At 42.6% G+C, this 23655-nt stretch overlaps 1 protein-coding gene across 2 annotated transcripts in view; it reads right to left on the bottom strand.

The window, feature by feature from the left end:
- The window catches only part of LOC149807389 (uncharacterized), a 31743-nt gene that overhangs the window by 4895 nt on the left and 3193 nt on the right, over window positions 1–23655 (bottom strand). Inside the window, exon 2 of one of the 2 annotated variants that reach the window (XM_089938137.1) lies at window positions 21985–22183. In XM_089938137.1, coding sequence (XP_089794263.1) covers window positions 21985–22003 — 19 coding nt within the window. In that variant the 5' untranslated portion in view covers window positions 22004–22183. The remainder of the gene's footprint in view (window positions 1–21984; window positions 22184–23655) is intronic. The other variant, XM_089938204.1, reaches the window with a different exon arrangement.

Raw genomic sequence — 23655 nt, forward strand, 5'->3', positions numbered from 1 at the left:
TTCGTTACCTTCTTCATTACCGCAAGTGGAGAATTTTAGACAGAGACAGAAAGAAGAATTGGAGAAATTTATACAACGACAAAAGGAAGCCGAACAAGTTTTTCTCCTACAGCAACAGCAGCAAGAAGAAGAGGTAAGAAAAAAACAACAGCAGCAACAGCAAGAAGAAGTAACAGCAAAGAAACAAGAGGGTGAAAATCAAACGGTCACGGTACTGTTGGACATTTTAGCGGAGTTAAGAAGTCTGAAACAAATGTATCAGACTTCTTTATCACGACCGAAGAGAATACGACCTTCCCGAGCTAAACACGTCAACCCTGTGACTAAGCCTACCGTACCACCCTTAGTGATTTCAACCCAATCATCATCAACATTACGCAGTTCAGAAGTAGGCCTTGGCCGTGGCAAAGGCATAAGGCAGTTAAAGTTGATTGCTTAAACTCACCCCTACACCATAAATCAAAAAAAAAAAAAGGCCCTTTTCAGGGCCACCCACATTTCTCGAAAAGAAATGCAATTTCAATTTGCCAATAACTCAATAAAAAACCCACCCATTTTACCCTTATAGTACGTGTCTGTGTATGAGTGCGTGAGTGTACGTTCTTATTTTAAAATCATAACTCAAAGACACTTACCTTATATCATTCATTTATTCTTTTATCCATTTTTTACAATCCAATTCACAATTCACAACTCAACACTTTAATAAAAAGTTCATTGACTTCTTCTTTCTCCTTGTTTAGTCTCTCTGTTTTTTGAATTTCTTCACCGTCTTTTCCTCATTTTCTTCCCTTCTTCTTTTCTTCTTCTCCTGTTTCTTTGCCTCTTGGAAATAGAATTGTCTTTTTTCTTCCTCTTCTTCCTCTGAAGAATCCCTGTCTTCTTCCGAAGAATCACTCTCTTCTTCTGAAGAATCCCTCTTTTCTTCTGACTCCTCTTGTTTCTTTTTTGGGCAATCTGGAGACCAATGTCCTTTTTCTTTACAATAATAACAGGTATCTTGACTTTTGTCTTTTTTAGCCCCTGTTTTTGTTCTTTTTTGACGGTCTGGACACTCTGAAGACCAATGCCCTTTCTTCTGACAGATATAGCAAGTATCTTGACTTTTATCTCTAAAGGAAGGAGAGTAGTCCGTAGACTGGTCTGAAGAGAATTTTCTAATGACCCCTCGCAAAGCTCTGACGAAACGTTCCATCTGGTTAGTCTCTTCCATCGTTGTGCTCGGCTTGAGAGTGAAATGAAATGAATAGTGAAAGGACAAGACACACACCCTTTTATATACGCTGGTCTGCTATGATTATAAAGTAGCTCATGGTGTTTGAACTTGAGTCATTTGACTTTTTGCTTTCAAGATGAAACGATCCCATTCATTCGAGAAGAAAGAAGAAGAAAGTAAGAGGCAGAAACGTGATCTATCGTCTCGTACCAGGGCTGAAATCTTGGCACAAATTCATGCCAGTGATTTTGAAGAGGACATGAGTGAACCAGAATCCGAACCCTCTAAACCAAGTTCACCACCCTTAGTCAACCCTGAAAAGTACTATTCCATTCGAGAGACGGAAAAGCGCTCCTCTAGAAAATTTAGAACCACGGCTTACAAATACACAGTGAAGTTTAAAGATTTCAAGGCTGAAGTGCCGTTAGAGAAAGCAGAAGTGTTCATCACTGAGGTGTGGGATTCTTTGCTCACTGCACTCAAGCGACAATGTCAACCCAAAGAAGACGATCGCTTGAGACTTTCCATACAACACGACGGTTTGAAATCCCCTGTTTGGATCGAGTTTAGCACCCCTGCAGAATTGACTGCTTCCAAAGTCATGGACAAGATTCAACACGTACAACAATCTAATGATCAGTTTGACATCACCGATGGTAAAGCCACACTGGACATGACCCACGTCTCTCCTCCTCAAGGGACAGGACGCAAAAAGATGTTATTGGTGGACGACCTTCGCAACACCAAAACGAGTCTCATCCGAATTAACAACCCTCATGACCAGATGTGTTTAGCCCGTGCCATCGTGATGGGACGAACCTATGCCAACAAGAACGACACGGTAGAATGGAAAAGAACCTGGAAAACTATTCAACGTTCCGACCGAGCCAAACAACGAAACGAAGCAGAACTCCTGTTACAACAAGCCGGACTGCCCAAAGACACACCCTGTGGCATTCCTGAGATGCAAAAATTGCAAGATGTCCTAGCTCCACGATACACCTTGAAAGTGTACCCTCAAGAAATGCGCGGGCCTCTATTGTTTCGAGGCCAAGACTTTAAGGACGGAAAATACATTCATGTCTATTACCACGATGAACATTTCGATACCATTACCAGTATCACCGGATTCCTGGGATACGGTTATTACTGTGAGAAATGTGACCATGGTTATAACAATCGAGAGCAACACAAGCATTGTGGATCGAAATGCACAGGATGTTTGGCCTCTTCACCCTGTCTGAGCGAAGAACCAGTGCCTTGTTCAACTTGTCTGCGCACGTTTGTCAGCCCTGCCTGTTACCAACAACATTTGAAGACGCAAGGTTCACAGAAAAAATGCGCTTGTCAACTCCTGAGATTGTGCTCTACGTGTGAACAAGTCATACGTACCAATAATACCAAGGCACACGTATGTTCAGGAAAGAAAAAATGTCACATTTGTCACCACATCGTGGACTTGGAACACGAATGTTACGTGCAAAAATACCAACCCCCAACAGAGAAAGAGGACGGTCACAAGAAGAAAGGCAATTTCATCTTTTTCGATTTCGAATGCATGCAAGAGACTGGCATTCACATTCCTAATTTCTGCGTGGCTCATCGAGCGTGCGAGAAGTGCATTCAAGAACCTATCTTCAGTCATTGCCCTCACTGCAGCAAGATTCCCGGAGGGCGTGAAAAAATCTTTCGGGGACCAAACACGTTAGCCGATTTTGCCCAATGGGTCTTAGACCCCGTCGACAAGACGTGGAGCCAAGAGGACATCGAACGTTACGGAGATTGTCATCGTCATGCCACGGTGATGGCTCACAATTTTTCCGGATACGATGGACAGTTTCTTCTCAGATACTATACGGAACAAGGCACCGAACGTCCTAAAGTGACTTTGAACGGAGCCAAAATCATTTTCATGCAAGTGGGACAAGTACAGTTTAAAGATTCGATGAGCTATTTGGCCATGCCTTTGAGTCGAATGCCTAAAACGTTTGGAATGACAGAAATGGCTAAAGGGTACTTTCCACACTTTTTCAATACGGAAGCCAATCAACACGCCGTTCTACCCCATTTGCCCGAGGCTCACTATTACGACCCCGACAACATGCGTACCGAACAACGAGAAGCTTTCTACGCTTGGTACCAGGCTCACGCCTCGGACCCTTTCGACTTTCAGGAAGAAATGTTAAAGTATTGTCGTTCCGACGTGGACATTTTACGGCGTTGCTGTGGAAAATTTCGAGAACTGTTCATGGAACACGGAGGGGTCGATCCTTTGAAAGAAGCTTGCACCATTGCCAAAGCGTGTTCCTTAGTGTATCGGCAACGATTCATGCCTGAAAACACCGTGGCTGTCATCAGTCCTCAAACGACCCACTTTGTCAAGCGTCAATACTCGGTCAAAGCCCTACGCTGGTTACATTACTTGTGGGACAAGGAAGACAAGTGGATTCAGCATGCTCGCAACGGAGGGGGCGAAAAGACCATCGGAACGTATTCGGTCGATGGCTGGGACTTAGAAAACCCCAAGATCGTGTACGAGTTTAACGGTTGCTTATTTCACGGATGTCCCGTCTGTTACCCTGACCGTGGCACTAAAAATCAGTTTTTGCAACGAACCATGGAAGACTTGTACCAGGACACTTGTCAGCGGCGCCTAAAGTTAGAACAGCAAGGATACCAAGTGGTGGAAATGTGGGAACACGAGTACGATCACCGTATGAAAACCGATCCCGGGTTTAAACGCCTCGTGGAAAGTTACCAGTTGATGGACCCGCTGAACCCGAGGGATAGTTTGTACGGAGGAAGGACCAATGCCACCTGTTTGCTGTACCAAGCCGACGAAGAGAAAGGAGAAGAAATCAAATACTTGGACGTGTGTTCGCTGTATCCCTACGTGTGCAAATATTGTCGCTTTCCTGTAGGGCACCCGCAATTGTTCACGGAACACATCGACCTGAAAAACATTCGACAATATGAAGGCTTGATCAAGTGTAAAGTTTTGCCTCCCACGAACCTATACCATCCCGTCTAACCTCACCATTGTCAAGGCAAACTGATGTTTCCCTTGTGCCGTACTTGTGCCGAAACGTGCAACCAAGACCAACCTTGTCAGCACAGCCAGGAAGAACGGGCCTTGACGGGAACCTGGGTCAGCGTAGAATTGTTCAAAGCTCTGGACATGGGATACCAACTGTTAGAAGTGTACGAAATTTGCCACTTTCCCAAGACACAACAGTACCGCAAGGGTGATCCCAGTCAGAAAGGCATTTTCGCAGACTACGTGGATGCCTTTTTGAAACTGAAGCAAGAAGCACGCGGCTATCCTTCCTGGTGTCACACTCCCGAAGACCAAATACAATTCAAAGAGAAATACCGGGAACAAGAAGGCATCACTTTAGACCACATCGAGAAAAACGAAGGCAGGCGATCGTTTGCCAAAGTGATGTTAAATTGCTTGTGGGGTAAAATGGCACAACGACCGTGTTTACCCAAGACGGAATATTTGACAGAACCTTCCCGCTACTTCCAGATGATTCACGACAAAACCAAATACATGAAACACGTGGACGTCGTTCGAGAGAATTTAATCTTGGTCAATTACGAAGAAGATCTGGACTTTGTACAAGACGACCCTTTTGGAAATGTCATCATTGCGGCTTACGTGACAGCTCATGCTCGCTTAAAATTGTACGAAGCTTTAGAACTGTTAGAAGAACGCGTCCTGTACTTTGACACGGACAGTTGCATTTACATCCATCACCCGATTCAACATCACCCTAACATCGAAGGAGACCGTTTAGGAGCCTGGACAGACGAGCATCCCGACGACAAGATTCTAAGTTTCGCGAGTGGCGGTCCCAAAAATTACGGCTACGAATACCGTGACAAACAAGGAGAAGTGCACACGACGTGCAAAGTGAAAGGACTGACTCTGAATTATCGTACCAGTCGAGTGGTCAACTTTGGGGTATTGAAAGAAGCCTTGCAATCGGGACAGGATGGAAACTTTAAAGTAACCACCTACCAACCGAACAAGATTGTACGTTTACCCACTCACCACATCGTCAGTCGACCTTTGGAAAAAGTTTATCAAATCGTGTACCAGAAGCGAGTTCGACTTCCCAATCATTTCACCTTACCGTATGGACACGTTGGTATAAAACATTGGTTGTAAGAGGATAGCCACCCACCAGAAAGATGACTTCGCCACAGCAAGAATCGAGTGAGAAACCCGATGAGAACTCCAAGTTCAAACCCTACCATTTTCCAGTCTTCTTACCTGACTATTGTGATTGTGCCCGTCGATTGGACACGTTTCAGAAATGGCCTACGGATAGGGAAGGATTACCTTCTTCGCATGTTTTAGCTAGAACAGGATTTGTCTACTTGGGACCTGAGTCAGGATTGGGATACGAGGTACAGTGTTTCGCCTGCGGACTGAAGTTATGAATGGATCTATGTATCTATAAAGATTCAGCTATTCTGGAACATACTCGATGGTCTCCGCACTGCCCTTACCTTTCTATGGCCTTTTCAGCCATCACACTACGGTACAATGTTGACGGTACCTTAGAGACGGTACCTTCCGAAACAAGACATAAAAAACGTAAAAAAGGAAAGATGTACAAGCTGGAGACTGCATTGCGACTAGTATAAAAAGGGGGCTATGGTCAAGATCGATAGTTCATTGTGACTACCAAGACCGAGCGAACAAGATGAATACTTTGAAAGAGACATCGTTCCAGTTTGGGGATTGTAAAAAAGTTGTATCTTCCTCTAGTGTGACTAATATTGGATGGATAAGACCCATGCATTGCGACGGAAAATGTCCGGAAGGAAACTGCGATTGTCCATGTGGTTACCATTGTAATTGCGTAACGGAGTTTGCAGACGAGTGCGATTGTGAGCCTTGCGATGGATACGATGCTGTACCTTGTGACCTGAGCGATGCCGTAAAGCATCATGGGAACTTTAGTGCCCCTACCCCTATCATGGAAAGGGATGCTGTGCGTGTCAAACCTGTGGGATGCGAAAGCGATGCTGCTCGTCCTCTTGGACATTTTACTGGGTTTCGTTTTAAAGGGGAATGTCGACCTTCACGTTTACCTCCCTACGGATGTCATCCAGCCCTGAGCAAACTCCTGCCCATGTCACTCAACCCTCATCGAAACGAACCTGTGAAAAACGAATATTCGTTTCCTGTGCGTTTGTCGGAATACTGCGACTTTGAAAATCGTCTTCAATCGTTCAAAGGAAAATGGCCTAAGTATCTGGGAGGACCGACCCCTGAAGAATTAGCCAGAGCCGGATTTTTCTACTTGGGCGAAGGAGATAAAGTCAAGTGCTTCAGTTGCGGTGTGTCACTTCACCACTGGGAACCGCAAGATTCGGCCTACGTAGAACATGCTCGATGGTCACCGAATTGTCATTACTTACCCTTAGTGGGACCGAGACATTGAAGTAACTTCTTACCATAATAATCTGTTCATGGATACTTTACAAGAGAACATTCGTGCTTTGCCTGTGGAGTTGAGAGAACGCATTTACCGAGAGCTGGTCAAAATACAAGTGAAACATAAAGAACAATTGCATCCGTTACGTCACCGGTGTTTGAACCACTGGTACCTTCAGGCTATACAAGGACTGATTGAGTTGAAAGTGTTCCATTGGACAGACATTGATCAACGACCTCCTGGTTATAAAAAGGAATGGTTTGGTATTGACGATTCTATCTACTACATTGTAAACGTACTGCATCGAATTCCAGAAGAAGAGTTAACGAATTACCAACATCTTTCACGCAATGTCAACTTGGTGAAAGAGGAAACTTCTGAACGAATTGTAATGTGTAGATTAGTGGTGAAACGATTTAGATTCGACAATGAATTAAAACCATGTTTGTGCAAACAGTACATTTCTTGTGTCAGACCAAAGAGGATTTAGTATGATCTATTCATGGATACTTTACAAGAGAACATTCGTGCTTTGCCTGTGGAGTTGAGAGAACGCATTTACCGAGAGCTGGTCAAAATACAAGTGAAACGTAAAGAACAATTGTATCCGTTACGTCACCAGATCTTTAACCACTGGTACCTGAATGGTATAAGAGAACTGATTCGTCAGAAATTCTTTCAATGGTCAGACATTGTTCAAAACTTTGAGGTCGCTAATGATCGACATGTTCATGATTATGGTTACTTCGAGATTCACCTAGTGCAACGCATTGAGGAAGACAAGTTAAAGGATTACCAACATTTGTTACGTGGAATCTACTTAGCGGAAGAGGAAACTTCTAAACGAACTCTGACGTTTCGGTTACAGTATGCAAGATTTAGATTCCCTACTGGAGAACGAAGATCTCTGGCTAGAAAGTACGTCTATTGCATCCGAAAAAAAGAGAATATAAAAACAGGCTGCCATGCCACGGTTTATGTCACATGTCATCCAACAGATTCCGTGGAAGGAACTCAATGACCATATTCAAACCGTGGATCATTACCATCAATTATTACAAGAACTGTATCCATTCAATTTGGGACGACAAGTGGTGTGTGTCTTAGTGACTTGTTTTTTGGGATTTCGTTTACCAGCCGATTCTTTGTGGACTCTTTACGATCAGTACTTACCACCTCCATGGCCTTAAATGGTCACGAAAAACTCCTTTTGCTCAAAGCCTTGCGTTTTCATCTGGATACTTCTCGACCTCAACAGGAAAAAAAGATTCGTCAACTTTTAGCTACCCAAGACGTGTATGACGATGTGTGTGTAGCTTGTGACTTACATCCCCATTGGACAGATGTCCGTGCCTGGAAAGAATGGGGTTTTGAGGCTTGGACCCAAGAAGTGGCCCAGTATGCACGAGAGTTGTTCAAGGAAAAAAGTTACTTTTCAACCCGTGTTAGTGACGGTGCCAGAAGAAACCGTCACCCAGGACAGGACTGTCGTGGACAGACCTGAAAGACCCTTTCGGGAGGACACTTGTGTGACCTTACCCCCCTACTATAGAACTGGTTAGAACATTACCCAAAACATGTGATTGTTGTACAGACACTTGTGTTTATTCCACATTCATAGTTATCATGTGCCTTTTATCCTTGTACTTAAGCCTTTGGCTTTTATGTATTTTTGTCTTTCGTATTCATGTTTGAAAAAAAAAACATTCAATAAACGTGTTCTGAAAAAAGTATATAAACTCTTGTCTTGTTTGTTTTCGTGTCACAAGTGACATTTCTCACACCATGGCTACCTCTACTGTCTCTGCTCCCTCTTCCTCTACTGTCAAAGTCATCGACGAACACTTAGATCGTGCCAGTTGGGAGGCTTTGTATCTTCGCCATCCCTTTAACATGCTCATTGCTGGACCTAGCGGTTCTGGCAAAACCGAATTCGTCAAACGTTCGATCGAACATAAACATCATTTGATCGATCGGCCCCCTCAACGGATCGTGTGGTGTTACAAAGAGTGGCAATCGGCGTACAGTCTCTTGCGAGAAAGTCAAGGAGATTCCATCGTGTTTGTGGAAGGCATTCCTAAAGAAGACGACGGCATCGTCTCTGACTCCCGTCAAACCCATTTGGTCATTTTCGACGACATGTTAGGAGAAGACGAAGAAGAAATTAAATTGTGGTTCACGCGCAAAGGGCATCACCGTAATGCCAGTGTCGTTTACATCACCCAAAATTTGTTTCAACAAAGTAAAGCCCATCGCACCATCAGTCTCAATGCGCATTACGTGGTCTTGTTTAAAAGCCCTCGAGATAAATCGCAAGTGCAAGTCTTAGCCAAACAGTTAGGAACGCCTTGGCTGACTCAGGCGTACGACGATGCCACTCAAACGCCACACGCCTATTTACTTGTCGATTTGAAACCTACGACCCCCGAGGATTTGCGATTTCGTACCCACTTGTTTCACCACTGGTGCCAAGACGGAGGGCCTGTCCTGTACACGTCTCCGTCCTCGACTTCATTTCACTCCCCATGAAAAAAAAATCTATAAAAACCTCAGACCCTTTTTCGTCTGTCTCACTCACAGTGTGAACATGACGTCCCTTCAGTCGCATCTTCCCGTCAAATTGATTCGTGCCTTGTATGGCATCAGTCGAGAAAAAGACCCACAAACACGAGCTCGTGTCTTAGAAGCTAGTCTCAAAGAAGTCTTACGATGGTTCACGGTGACGGCACGTCAATTACTCCAAGGAATCATTCAGATTCCTCATCAAACCCAACGCGTTTTCGATCGAAACAAAGTCGCATTGGTCCAACTGGCCGATCCCCGCATCGACACTCAAACCAAAAAACAAATCATTTTGAAACCTGGAGGGAGCGGTACTTTAGGAGGGGTCATCATTCGCTCACTCTTAAGATGGGATCCTAATGCCCCCAAAGTTATCCCCAAGACAAAAGTCCAACGAAGCCCCAAGAAGAAAAAGAAAAAGACCAGGTCCCCAAGAAGAATAACTTCTCCAGTGGCAGGACCCTCCTCTGACCAGACACCACCACCACCCCGGAAAAAGAAAAGAAGCCCCCAGAAAAAGAAACAGAGAAAAAGTCCCCAGAAAAAGAAAAGTCCACAGAAGAAGAAAACTAGTCGCAAGAGAGGCACTTCGGCCAGGACGCAACCTTACACTCGCAAACCACGACCTGCCACGGCAGTGACTGCGTCTCCGGCAGCCTCACGTTTGTCCACTTCTCCGTTGATGTCACCAGGAACTGAAGAGTACTTGGAGACGTTGATCACACCAAGAACTTCTCCGTTGATGACCCCCAAAAGAACTTCCCCAGTGGCAGGACCTTCCAATTTAGCGGCAGTGGCTGCTGCTCACAAAGTACCTTCTCCCAAAATCAAAGTCCATGAAAGATCGGGCATGTTACAAAGTTTACTGGATTTGTCCAAGCAAGAACTGGCTCCATTTAGTCCGTTACGTACCTCTGCACGACGTGTCATGCCTGTCCTCAAACTGATACGACGTAAAGACAATCAGTGGCGACGCGTTCCAGTATAAAAAAGGCCTGTGACCGAGTAGGGTATCAGTGTTTTTAGGTGCTCCTAAAGACTCAAAGATGTCACCCTCCAGAAAACCCCAAGGAAAGAAAAGGAAAGGACTGCCACCACGTTTAGCCAAACATGGGGACCTGTTATCTGTCCTGTCCAAAGCTTCTCCACCCCTACGAAAAAAACTCATTCAAACGGCCTCCAAAGAGGTCATCGATACCGTGTGCGAATGTTGTTTGAACGTTTTGAAAGGCACGATCCCTTTGTCCAAACACCAGAAACAATGCTTAAGCAAACATCGTCACATTCTTCGCCAAATGGTTCAAAAGAAAATTCCCATTCGTCAAAAAAAGAAGATGTTAGTGCAACGTGGAGGTATTTTACCTCTCTTGTTAGGCCCCATACTGAAAGGAGTCTTGGGAACCATGTTGGGGGGGGCTAGTGGGAGCAAGATAAAAAGGCCTTCGGAAGTCCCAAGATCTCAGAATCGACCGCTGACAACCCCATGGAAGGACGAAAACTAGCTTTAGTGCCTTACAAACGATGGATGGAATACCATCGGTGGCAAGAACAACGCACCCCGCATTTACCTCCCAATCCCAATTTGAGCCAGATGTCCCAGTTACAACACGAATTGCAGTCCTTGATGGATCGCCAAGATTTGTCCGAAACAGAAAAATCGCAAAAGTACGGTCAACTCTTGCAACGACTACAACTCTTTCACCAGAAAGCTTTAGACGAAACAGCTCTACCCACTTTGAAAGATTTTAAGACCTTGATGAAAAGTCCAGCACCATCACCAGTACCAGTACCAGTACCAGTACCAGTACCACCAGTACCCGTGACCAAGACAGAAAAAGAAGAAGAAGAGGAAGGGTTTCAAACTCCACCAGAAAAAGTACGCAAGTTAACAACACCACCTACCTCCAGAATTGGATGGATTAAAAAGATGATGGCCACCCCTTCTTCCTCACAAGAGAAAAAGAAAGTGAAGACAGAAGTGAAGACAGAAGTGAAACAAGAACCGATATCCCCTGCTCAGACATCCTCCTCCTCCTCTTCGACACCTATTGCTGGCCGCACACGCAAAGCATTGCAATCCAAGAAAATACCCCAAGAGAAAAAGAGTAGCCTCTTCCAAGAGTGGGTGCCTTATTAAGACACCAATCAACACAAAAAAATGGAAAAAGTCTTAGCTAGCATTTACTACGATCCCTCCCATCCTGCAGGTTACGCAGGAGTTCAAAAATTGTATCGTGCTGCCAAAACGCGACTGAAAAGTCTCCGTTTACCTCAAGTGCAACGATGGTTACAAGAACAAGCTACCTACACTTTGCACAAACCAATTCGACGCAAGTTTGCCAGAAGTCGCACCCGAGTGGAAGGCATCGATCATCAATGGCAAGCCGATTTAGCCGATGTCTCTCATTTGGTCAGCTACAATCGTGGCTACAAATATTTGTTCTGTGTCATCGACGTCTTTTCCAAATTTGCTTGGGTCGTGCCCTTGACTTCCAAATCGAGCAGCGAGTTAGTGCGAGCCCTGCAACGGGTGTTGAAACAAAGCGGTCGTCACCCTCTTCGATGGCAAACGGACAAAGGCACCGAATTTCTGAACCAAGCTTTCCAAAAAGAATTAAAGAAACGTGACATTCATTTTTTTACCACCGAGAATCCCGAAACCAAAGCCAGCATCGTGGAACGTTTTCAACGCACTTTGAAAGAACGCATGTGGAAATATTTTACGCATCACCACACTCTGAAGTACATCGATATCTTACCGCACCTGGTGCAAGCGTACAACCAATCTTACCATCGAAGCATCGGACGTGCCCCGCAAGACGTGACTCCCGACAACGAAGTGCTGGTGTTTGAGCGCCTGTTCGGTACGTCCCCGACGAGGGCTGTCCCTAAGAAAAGTGGAGAGTTGACCGTAGGAGATTGGGTGCGCATTGGCAAAACCAAACGCACTTTCGACAAAGGTTACTTACCTAACTGGACGACCGAATTGTTTCGCGTCACTGGACGAGTGCATGGCCGTCATCCTGCCGTCTATAAATTGGAAGACATGAACGGAGAAGTGCTCAAAGGAACGTTTTATTTGCCCGAGTTACAACGTGTCACCAAAAAAGAAGACGACGTGTACGACATCGAAAGCATTCTCGAACGCAGAACCCGTAAAGTGGGCAAACGACGTGTCAAAGAAGTCAAAGTACGTTGGAAAGGATATCCACCCAGTTTCGATTCTTGGATCGACGCTTCGCAAGTCATCGACTATAAAAAGAAGAAGTGACCATCATGCCCTTTCACACAGCAGACGCAGCTACGTCGACCACTCCTTCTTCCCCTAGTTCTTCTGTGCAAGATTTACAAAAACAACCCTTGTGGGTGTGGTGTGGAGAACGTGTGCCTAAAACGCAAATCGTCTTTTTCTGCCAAATCTTCGTGGTGTATTGTGTCATCGGGGCAGCCATCGCCAATTTGAGTTTGCAACAAGGAGACAAACAATTGTGGACCATTTTATTGAGCAGTTGCATCGGTTACCTGCTTCCCAATCCCTCCCTGAAATTCTCCTCGAACGGGAACGTTGTGTCCAGTGCCAGTGTCAGTCACCAGTCCAACCACAACCAGAACCCCATTTTGGGCGGAGACACACCTCTGACATCCACTAACCCCTCGGACAGCCACAGAACTCTGGAATTATGAGTCACCAAAACCAATTTTACTTAACCTTACCCAGTGACAGTTCCATGGAGGTGTTTCCCAATAACACGTTGTGCTGTTACACGGCCAAATTACCTCAAGCCATCCCCTTAGATCACGAAGCCCATTGGGAAGTGGCTTTAGTAGAAATGATTCACCCGACCCAAGTCCTCAATGTCCTTCCCAATCAAAATAAATTTGATGTGGAAGTTTATGACGAACAAATACAACAGTGGATGGATACCCATAGCAAATATCCCCAGAAAAACCCTAACAAAGAAAATCCAAAGTGGACCACCTATCAGTTGTCCATTCCCCCAGGCTATTATTTTAGTGGTCAACATTTGGTCAACACCATAGCCACCAAGTTTAATGGCGTGTTTGGGGAAGCTTTTAAGAATGTCAAGAACAAAACTGTCACCCTGGAATACCACAAAACAGCTCGTCGCTTCCTGATGAAATTTCCTGAGGGGGATAAAATCATGGGTTTCTATTTTTATGATGAATTGTTTGACATGTTGGGTGGTGACATAAAGATGAGGAAGAAAGTAGAACAACAAACACCACCCCAAAAAACCGTCATTTACAACAACGAATCTTTTGGCCAGTATTTTCGTACCCCGGTAGAACTGAACCAAGGACTGAATTTGATGTTTGTGTATTCCGATGTGGTGGAATACAACGTGGTGGGACACACCTCCGTGCCGTTACTGCGTGTCATTCCTTTCAAAGTGGATTCTGCCACGAACGCTGACGAGGAAGGTGGAAACACTTACCACGTCCACCGCGAATTTGTCCATCCTCACTATTTGCCTGTCAGCAAGTCGTATTTGGACACGGTCAACATTACTATAAAAGGAGATTTGGGACAAAATATTCCATTCACCAAAGGAAAAGTCACGGTGAAACTCCATTTTCGAAAACGGTTCTCTCACGATTCGTAAGCAAGTCATGTATCCAGTGTACCGAGGGGTTGCTCGACAGCGAGGACACGGTTTAGGAGACATGTTAAAATCGGCCTTTCGTTCGGTGGCCCCGGTGTTGAAACCGACGGTGACACGCGGATTGCACGCCTTGAAAGATGCGGCACTGACGCAAGGCAAAGAATTTCTCCAAAATGTCATCATCGACAAACAAAACCCTAAAGAAGCCTTCATGAGGGCTGGCAAAAATGTCTTGCTGCAAACGGGCAAAGACCTTTTGGGCCGACGAGACACACCTATAAATGCCCTGCACGCTACCGAGTCAGGCATTCAGCAAGGACAAGGCAGAAAGAGACGACGAAGAAGAAAACACCCTTTCACCAGACTTCAAGCGAGAAAGGCCAAGAAAAGAAGAACCGTTCGAGACTTAGACGTTTTCGATTATTGAGACACAGCAACAAAAAAATGATGCACCGAGAGTCTTGCGCTTGTTCCAAGACGGAACTGGATCTGTTTGCCATGCCCCCCACGATGATGACGATGCAAGAATCCCAATGGGTGGAATTTCATCCCGTCTCCTCACTGACCGATTCCGCTCCCATCGAGTTTGAAATCAAAGGACAGCCCGAAGATTACATCGATCTGAATAGCAGTTACTTGTACCTGAAAGTCAAAGTTGTAGATAAGACAGGAGGTGATATAGACACTGAAGCGGTAGCTCCCGTCAACAATTTCATGCATTCCTTGTTCAGTGGAGTGGACTTGTACTTGAATAACAAACTGGTCAGCAGCAGCATGGATACTTACCCTTACCGTGCCTACCTGGAAAATCTCTTGACATACGGAATAGACGCCAAGAACACTCATCTCAATGCCTGTGTGGTATGGGAAGCTGACGAAGCAGGCCAGTTTGAAGAATTCCAAACTGATGCAACCAAAACACCAAACAATGACGGATTTATAGAACGAAGAGACAAAATCAAAAACGGACATAGTTTAGAACTAATGGATCGTTTGCATTTGGACATGTGGTTGCAAGAGAAATATTTGCTGAACGGAGTGAATGTTCGCCTGAGACTGAATCGTAGCAGTACCGCTTTCCATTTATTGGCTAATGATGACGATTACAAAACCAAAATCCAAGAAGCCAAACTCTACGTACGCCGTGTGGAAGTGTTACCTAAAGTGGGAAACGACATCAGTCAAACGTTGAGTAGAACGACCGCCAAGTATCCCATACGACGTGTGGAAGTGAAAACGTTCACCATTCCCGTTGGACATCATTCCATGATCGAAGATCATCTGTTTCAAGGACAGTTACCGAAACGTTTAATCTTTGGTATCGTCGAGAATGCAGCCTTCAACGGAGCTATCGCTCAAAATCCTTTCAACTTTCAACACTTCAAGGTGAAGAAAATCGAAGTCTGTCGCGATGGCAAGACCTTGTGTACCCGACCTTTTGAACCTGACTTTGAGAAGAAGAATTACTTGAGATCGTACTTGTCCCTGTACGAAGCCACCGGACAGTTAGGAACCAATACCAGTCACGGCATTACGTACGAGGATTACGCAGGAGGCTATGCTTTGTGGGCTTTCGATTTCACTCCAGACCAAGGCAGCGACGAGGGACATTTCCACCCTATAAAATCCGGCCAGATTCGTGTGGAACTTCAGTTTGCAGATAAACTGGACAAGACAGTGAACGTCATCCTGTATGCAGAATTCGATAATACCATAGAAATCAACAGTTTGAGAGAAGTCATTCTAGATTATTAGAAGCTATGGAAGACTGTTATCCCTCTTTACCTAGTGGAGAAACTTTGGACATGAAATGTGAGGAGACCGTGGAAAAAGAAGAAGTGATCATGATGAAGTCGAGATGGCCAGAACAAGAAGCCCATTTAGTCTCCTGTTTTGCCAAACACTTGGTCGACAAAATAACAGAATTGATCAAGAAAAATTGCTATGGATGTCAAAACGATCATCCCAGTCAAATTCAACACGATAAATGCCTGATGTTAAGTCAAGAAGAAAAATTGGACGAGTTTCTGGACGAAGCTTGGAGCCTCATCTCGAACAAAGACGTGTTGCACCAGTGGTATAAAGACATGCGTGAACATTCTTGTCCACCATTAACCACTCAAGAGATCCATCGTATCGAAGCTCTCCTGAATCAGAGTGAGGAAACAGAACGAATAACCGTTTATTCGTCAGACATTTTCAAGCAAAAAGTCAGGATCGAATTGACAACTTATTATTACCTGTGAAGAAGAAGAAAACAAATCAATGGATACCTGGGAACTTTATTACCTTTTGAACCACAGTTCGTATACGTCTTCTTGGAATCCTGTCGTCTGTGCTAAAGATGAACTCCCTCATCGCAAACCTAAAGACCATCAAGCTTACGTAATCAACACGGACGACAGTCATCTCCCAGGAACCCACTGGGTAGCCGTCTACTTTCCTCAAGAAGGATGTGTGGAATATTTCGATTCGTACGGATTGCCCTCTTTGGAAGACGATATCATCGACTTTATGAGAAGAAATGCTCAAACCACCCGATTCAATAATGTGAAATTACAAGGCACAGATTCCTTGGTGTGTGGACAGTACTGTGTGTATTTTCTGCATCATCGCAGCCTAGGCTATTCCTTAGAACATGTAGTGACTCATTTTGATCCTCGTTCTTCTGCTAGAAACGATGTGAAAGTAGATCGATGGTTTTGTGACCATTATGCTTATCTTTTGTCTCAAGCTAGGAAACGTAGTGTCCATCAATGGCCTAATGATTTCCAACAGTGGAAATCACAATTTCATTCACAACGTTGTCAGCCCTGTTTAAAGTAGATTGTGGATTGAGAAAAAATGTTGTGTTTTGAAAAAAATTGTTTGATGTTATAGTGTTGGATTATTGTTAAAAAATGTTAGAGTTGTTGTTTAGTGTTAAGTGATTTTTGAATAAAAAATGTTGTGTTTTGAAAAAATGTCTTTGTCTTTTGTTTAGCTAGAAGAATGTTGGATTGATGCTCTTCGATTTCTTACTATCCCTCTCATGACACTCACTAAACGTTGCGGCTCGAAAACCGTGTGGGGGATGTTTTCCTTCACGTCCGCGCTTTGACTTTAAGAACCGGGGTTGTTTCCAGTCTAACCATCCATTGTCGACTCATCCTCCTACGAAGATGTGCTCCAAACTAGCTAAGCTCAACGAAGCCTACGTGAATTTGCATAGGGTCAGACACAGTCTGATACCGAAGCCAGAAGAAATAGAGAATGTGAAAATGTTAAAAATCACTGAAGACCTGATAGAAGAGCTCTTCAGAGAATAAATGAACAGGGAAAAAGAAGAATGGACAGAGAAGTACAGACTTCAGAGACAGCAGCAACAGCAGCAACAGCAGCAGCAACAACCTGAACCTGACAGAGGCTTTGTCGATTGTCGTATCGACACCAAAGAGTTCTTCTTCTCTTTTCGAAGAAGCAGACCTATCGCCAGAAAGTCTATCCTCAGAGGACATCGCATTCTTAGAAACTAAAAAAAGAATGCCATAACAAAACAAAAAAACAGCCCTTTTCAGGGCTACCCAATACTCTAGAAAAGAAATAACCATCGATTTGCCAATGTGTGTAGGTAGAGTAGTGTGAAAATAAACACTAACTCTTTCTTAAAAAAAAAATGTGAGGGTATGTGTTTGTGTGTTCGTGTGTTTGTGTGTTTGTGTTTGTAAGTGATCAAGTAGGTTGGTGTGGATAGTAGATTAAAATGATGTTTGGGTTTTTTTGGGCTGTTTGAGGTGTATATTTGGGGTTAGATTGGATTGCTTTGCGTATGTGGATAGTCTATTGAAGTGATTTATAAAAAATTTTACAATAGTGATGGGTAGCAATAAAAAGTGAGTGAGTGTTTCTTTTAGGTCCGCGCGTTGTTGTTTTTTTGGTCATGATCTAGGTAAGATCAATTTTATGTTATTAGGGGATGTTTTCCATCACGTCCGCGCTTTCAGTATAAATTGAAACTCGCTGGGCAGTCAAGCTACCCTTGTTGATTGATCAACACAAGAATGAATAGCAGAATAGTGAAACTGTTAGAACTCCAGATGCACCTGGAATATGCCAGGCGCATAGTAAACGAACTATCAGCGGAGGCTATAGTAGAAGAAGCAAGAGTAAAGAAGGAAGAGGAGGAGAGAAGAGAGAGGGAAGAAGAGGAAAAGAAAAGAGAAGAGAGGATGTCGTTCAATATTCCCGAGACAGAGGATTGGGGTGTTGAAGCGAATCATCCTCCCTCTGCGCTCCCCAGAAGAAAGGTGAAAGAAGACTGGGGAAGAAGATGCGTGTGTGGCGCCAGGCCAGGACGGTGCAACCATTAGATAGGTGCATCAGGAGTTCAAAAAACAGCCCTTTTCAGGGCTACCTAATACTCTAGAAAAGAAATAACGATCAATTTGCCAATGTGTGTAGGTAGAGTAGTGTGTATATAAACACTAACTCTTTATTAAAAAATGTGAGGGTATGTGTTTGTGTTTGTAAGAGCTCAGGTATGTTTGTGTGAATAGTAGATTATGGGTTTCTTTATTGTTTCTTAGCAAATGTGGAGAGTATAGTTTGGGTTATATTATATGAAAATAGAAAGTAGGGGATGTTTTCCTTCACGTCCGCGCGTTGTTGGGTCATGATCTAGGTAAGATCCATTTTATGTTTTTAGGGGATGTTTTCCTTCACGTTCGCGCTTTGAGTATAAAACTAACAGTGTTGGCCATTGGAACCCATTCTACGGAATAAGCAAACAAGAAGATGCCAGCAGCTTCAGCTTTATACAACGATCTTATGGGAAGTTGGTATTGGATGGTAGATGGATTGAGTGTAGTAGAAAGGGTTGAACAGGAATGGAGGTATGCAGTGACAAAAGACTTCGTCTCAAGACAAGTAACCAGCCTCCACTTATCCGTAAATATTGTAAAAGAAATGATAGAGGATGAGGAGAAGAGAATCAGAGGTTTAATTAACCCACCGTATGTCAAAGTGGGTAAGTTAAAAGAAGCGATAGATCATGTGACGAGTGCAAGGTGCTTTCTAGAAGACATTGTAGAATGGACAGATTGGTGTTTGGCGAAGTGGGGGTTAGAAAAACTTAAGAAAGCTGAAGAACTAATGAGGAATGTGCTGACCGAAGAGGTCAAGAAGATCAAAGAAAAGTGGTCAAAGGAAAGAAAAGAAGAAGAAAATAGAAAAAAAAGGGATGAATTCGAAAAACTGAACACAAACTGGATGAAAATCCAAGAGAAGTTCCGGGCCATGGGCCACCCGGACTGGTTGCCGGAAACAGAAAAGAAAAAGAAGAAAGGAATGATGGACAAAATAAGAGGATGGTGGAAGAAGTTAAGAAGTTAAAAGAAGAAGAAGAAAAAACCCAAAGGCCCTTTTCAGGGCCAGCCATATATCTCGAAAAGAGATAGCCTTTCCATTGCCTACCCCTTTTTTAAAAATTTAAAAAAAAAAAAAAAAATCCCATGTTAATTTCCCTTGTCGCTAAACAGTCCCACTATTTTTCTCCATGTTCATTTCCCTTGTCGCTCAACAGTCCCACAGATTTTCTCCATGTTAATTTCCCTTGTCGCCAGATTGTCCCACGATTTTTCTCCATGTTAATTTTGCATTGTCGCCAGATTGTCCCAAGGGGGTCTGTAATGCTATTTCCCATTGTCGCTAGGGTATCCCCCTTCACTACTATCATTTCAGTAGATTGAAGAGTTATGGAAGCAAACATATGCTTAATATGTGTAAACTAAGTGTAAATTTTCTTTTAACAAAGTGGTTAATAACTCTTGGTGGTCCGAAAATTAAAAAAACCCAGATATTATTTTGGAAAGGTGTGTGTGATTTGAATTTTTAATGTAGTTTTAAAATATTTTCAGTCATATCGCAATGATGTCTGCAGTGAGAAAGTTTATAGTGATGTCTAGCATTAGGCATTATGCTACAGACATGTAGCATCTTGTCACAGTCACACAAAACTGGCCTTAGCAAATGTGGGGCCCGATTCGTAGCATTTTGGCTAGGGCCTTCTGGATTTATGCACGCGACCCCTTGTGAACAAGGTATTTAAAAATAATCTTTAAAACAAGTTTTATATGATGTTGAACTTAAATTTTTTATTATATTCAACTTTAAATCGTTCCCATCAGATTAAGACCGACCCTGCAGTCACATTATCCGGACACAAGGCTTACCAGTTCTAGCACTAACCTCTAAATGCTGAGTGCTAAGCGAGGCAGCTGCTAGTACCATTTCTATAAGGTCTCACTGGACAGTTTATCTGGTGAATTTTCATCCGACGATGACCAATTACAGAAAAATGAGAATAATTTTACACTGAAGATACAAATAAAAACAAACTAATGATTTTTGTAGAAAGCATACATGTGAGATTTTGACTGCAGTAATCAGTTTAATTCCTGATGCAACTGGTGGTTTTTATACTGAACCAACACTGCCACCAACCCCTAAATTTTACATTCATTTTTGACAAGAAATAGCTATTTTGAATATTTTTCTGTGACAAGGCAGCTAAAAGAATCAGTATGTGCCTTATGCATGAATAAAGTTCACTGGTACTATAACAAATTAGCATACTTTTCATCACCCCTAAACCATCTAGATTTTTAGATATTTACCTCTGTAGCAGACACACATAAATACGTAAGCCAAGTCGACAGCTCATTTGCAGCCCAAGTTACGCATTTGATCTCCAATGCAAATCTGTGACAGGCAGTCACCAACAAGCCAACCTATTTCCAAGCCTAACTCAAAGTAAATCTGAACCACATTATAGATTTAGCTTATGTGTGAATTTATAAATGCTAGGCTTGTGATAATTAGGTTCATGCCTTCTTCCTTAAAAATTAGGGGGTGTCAAAATACGAAACTATCCAGTGAGACCTAAGTCTTTCGTATGACCCGGCTGTGGTGCGAACCCACAGTCTCCCTCATCTGAGGCAGACACTCTAACTACTAGGCCGCCGGCACGGTTTGTTCAGGAAGTAAGACAGTTACCAGCCCTAATCCCACTATACTTATCAGGGGCGAAAGCTTATACAGTAAGACTAGGGTAACAGTGTTATGTTGCTCAGTTAGCAACCTTAATGCTATAGTAGTCAATCATTCAAACATTAATTTCTAATTTTGGAAACAGTAATGCAGCCAGTGCTTTTAAAATTCAATTCTTTACTGACCTCTTAACGGGACCTTCAATGGGACAACTACTTCATTCATAAACACCATTTAAGATTCAAATAAAGCTAATCATAAAAACACATTAAATACTGCATATGTAATAAAAACTATGCACTATTCCTTTGATTCTGTAGAAAGCATTGATAAGGAATCTCAAGATAGAAACAATCATGAGACTGTTTTGACAAGGTATGCCCTCCTTACACACAGAGGCAGGGTTCTCAACAGATTTACAAACTAAAGAGTCATTTGACAATTAATTACAGAATGACAAGGGCATTTTACTATATGTGTTCTCAAAGGTTGTAATTTAAAGCATTCCTAACACTATGCTGTATAGGTTTCGATATTGCAGCTATATAAATGTGCTTTATACACAAGAAATCATGGTCTAAAACAGCAGATACAATAACAGTTTCATCCTACCCCATTTTGATGATGCACTGTTTTGAGTCAAAGTCATAAACTCCCAGTTCTAGCAATATGACTGACAAATTGTTAAAGCTACGTTAAAAATCAAAATCACACACAATTCCCAGTTCTCATGAGAATGAATTTCTCAATGACAAAAAGTTACTTGCCTTAAAAAATCTATTACAGCAATTATCCTGTTTTGAATTAGTAAAGTTCTCGTCAATGACCTTAGAAACTATTTCGATGAGGCAAACCAAAATCTGCCTAAAACAGTCACCTACTAAACATGTGTTGGCAATGTGACAGACAGTGGACACCTACATCAGTAACACTGTTCAGAATACTGTAATGAAACCTCAAGTTCCATGAGGAGCTGTTGTAACCGATTTTCTTAGGTAGTTCTTTGTTACTGTAAATACCTTTATAATACATTTCATAGCTCTATCAGTGTCCTTTATGTTTGTTTTAGGGGCCCCGAGTGGCCAGTGTCTAAAGCACTCACCATTCCTGATCACTGCCATCTCACCTCTGTCTGCGTGGGTTTGAGTCTCAGGCTCGGGCAACGTGGATACTTGAGCTAGCTTGCCAGCAGCTTCTCGTGGGTCGATGGTTCTTCCTAAGGTTTTCCAGGGTACTTCCTCCACCAGTTATACTGGCCGCCATGTATAGCCTGTCTTGTGCTGAAAAAATGGCATTAAATCCTTCAAAAACAACATTTGTTATGTATGAAAGTACTATGATCTTAAATCTGATGATTAAAGCAATTTTACTTTAAAAGTCAATTTCCAACAATCCTTTAAAAGAATCTTGATATTTAACTCAATCTGACCTATATACTTTAGTTCCTTTGACGATTATCATGATAATGGTAAGAATGATAATAAACTGAAATCAAAATCTTCTCCTGTAACTTTGTCTTTTGTCCATGATTATTTGCACTTCTCGAGGAATGAGTTATGATGGATGCATATAAACATTGCCCATTTATTTTTTTTTAAAACGGGTCACAAGCTAAATCTATTTTTTTACACTAACAAGTAAGTAATTTTATTATAATACCATCATGATTTCCCCCAAATTTTATTATTTTTGCTTTCGAAACAAAATCTCTCCCCAATCAAAACTATCATAAATATAAGAAAACCTTTAGGAATGTTAAAGTGAGTTTTTTGTCTCATTTTTCTGGTAAATTTGAGTTTTGTTATGTACTACTGTTGCTACTTTGAAACAATGTTTTCTACTGGAGAATATATTACAACATTGGCACGGGGAGTAGTAGACTTGTGTGAAGGTGCGACGTTTGAAAAATCTTAACTCTGGTAGTTTGGGAGCCATATATTTATGGATGACGTTACCAAGATTTGTATGTGGGAACTATATATTTATAGTCAAATATCACCTATCTCTGTGTATGGATAATACGTGTATATGTTTATGGCACAGGACAGTGACGTCTTCTAATGTGCAATCTAGACCAACTGTTAAGCATGTGTTAATAATAGCAGGGAGATACCACATGCAATAGTCCATAACTCTGTATCACTGTAACAGAACATCAGTGAAACAAATATTGCAACAGACTTATTTGCCCAATAAAGCTGTTGTCAACACTGTACGTTGAGGTAAGCAACGGCGATGCAGCTGACTACTCTATATATGTATGGGATAGTCCTAAGTCGAATAAAGCTCGTTAGGGCTTAGTGTGAAAGTGTAGAAGTATAAATAGCATAAGCAGAGTTTTCCAAATTTGAGAATTAATTTTCTGCAGGAATATACGTGTTGATGTGAAAGTACTCTCACATATCACATGCTGACATGGCCATCCCATTCAATAACAACAGCAAGTTCCACTAAATCGAGCTTAAGCTATAGTCTAAACATACTTCCCCATTTGTTTGTAACCCCCCTCCAATTTAAAAAGCAAAAGGCACAAATGAGATAAGAGATGCTCAGAACTTAATCAGTTCATTTATTGATTTATAATTTCAAACTGATTATGCCAAGGGTGGCCCTAACACAGTTATCATCTGAGCATTTCATTTCAAACGAAGTTGTCAGTTTCACAGACGACCATGCTTGTCAGTCATTTCTCGTTCCTGGACAAGTCCATTTTCAGTGAAGTGGTATACGCAGGACTACACATGTATGTACATAGAAGGAATATTTACAATGT

The sequence above is a fragment of the Sinohyriopsis cumingii genome, chromosome 1 (genome assembly GCF_028554795.1).
Source record: "Sinohyriopsis cumingii isolate HCF-2022 chromosome 1, ASM2855479v2, whole genome shotgun sequence".
Lineage (NCBI taxonomy): Eukaryota > Metazoa > Mollusca > Bivalvia > Unionida > Unionidae > Sinohyriopsis > Sinohyriopsis cumingii.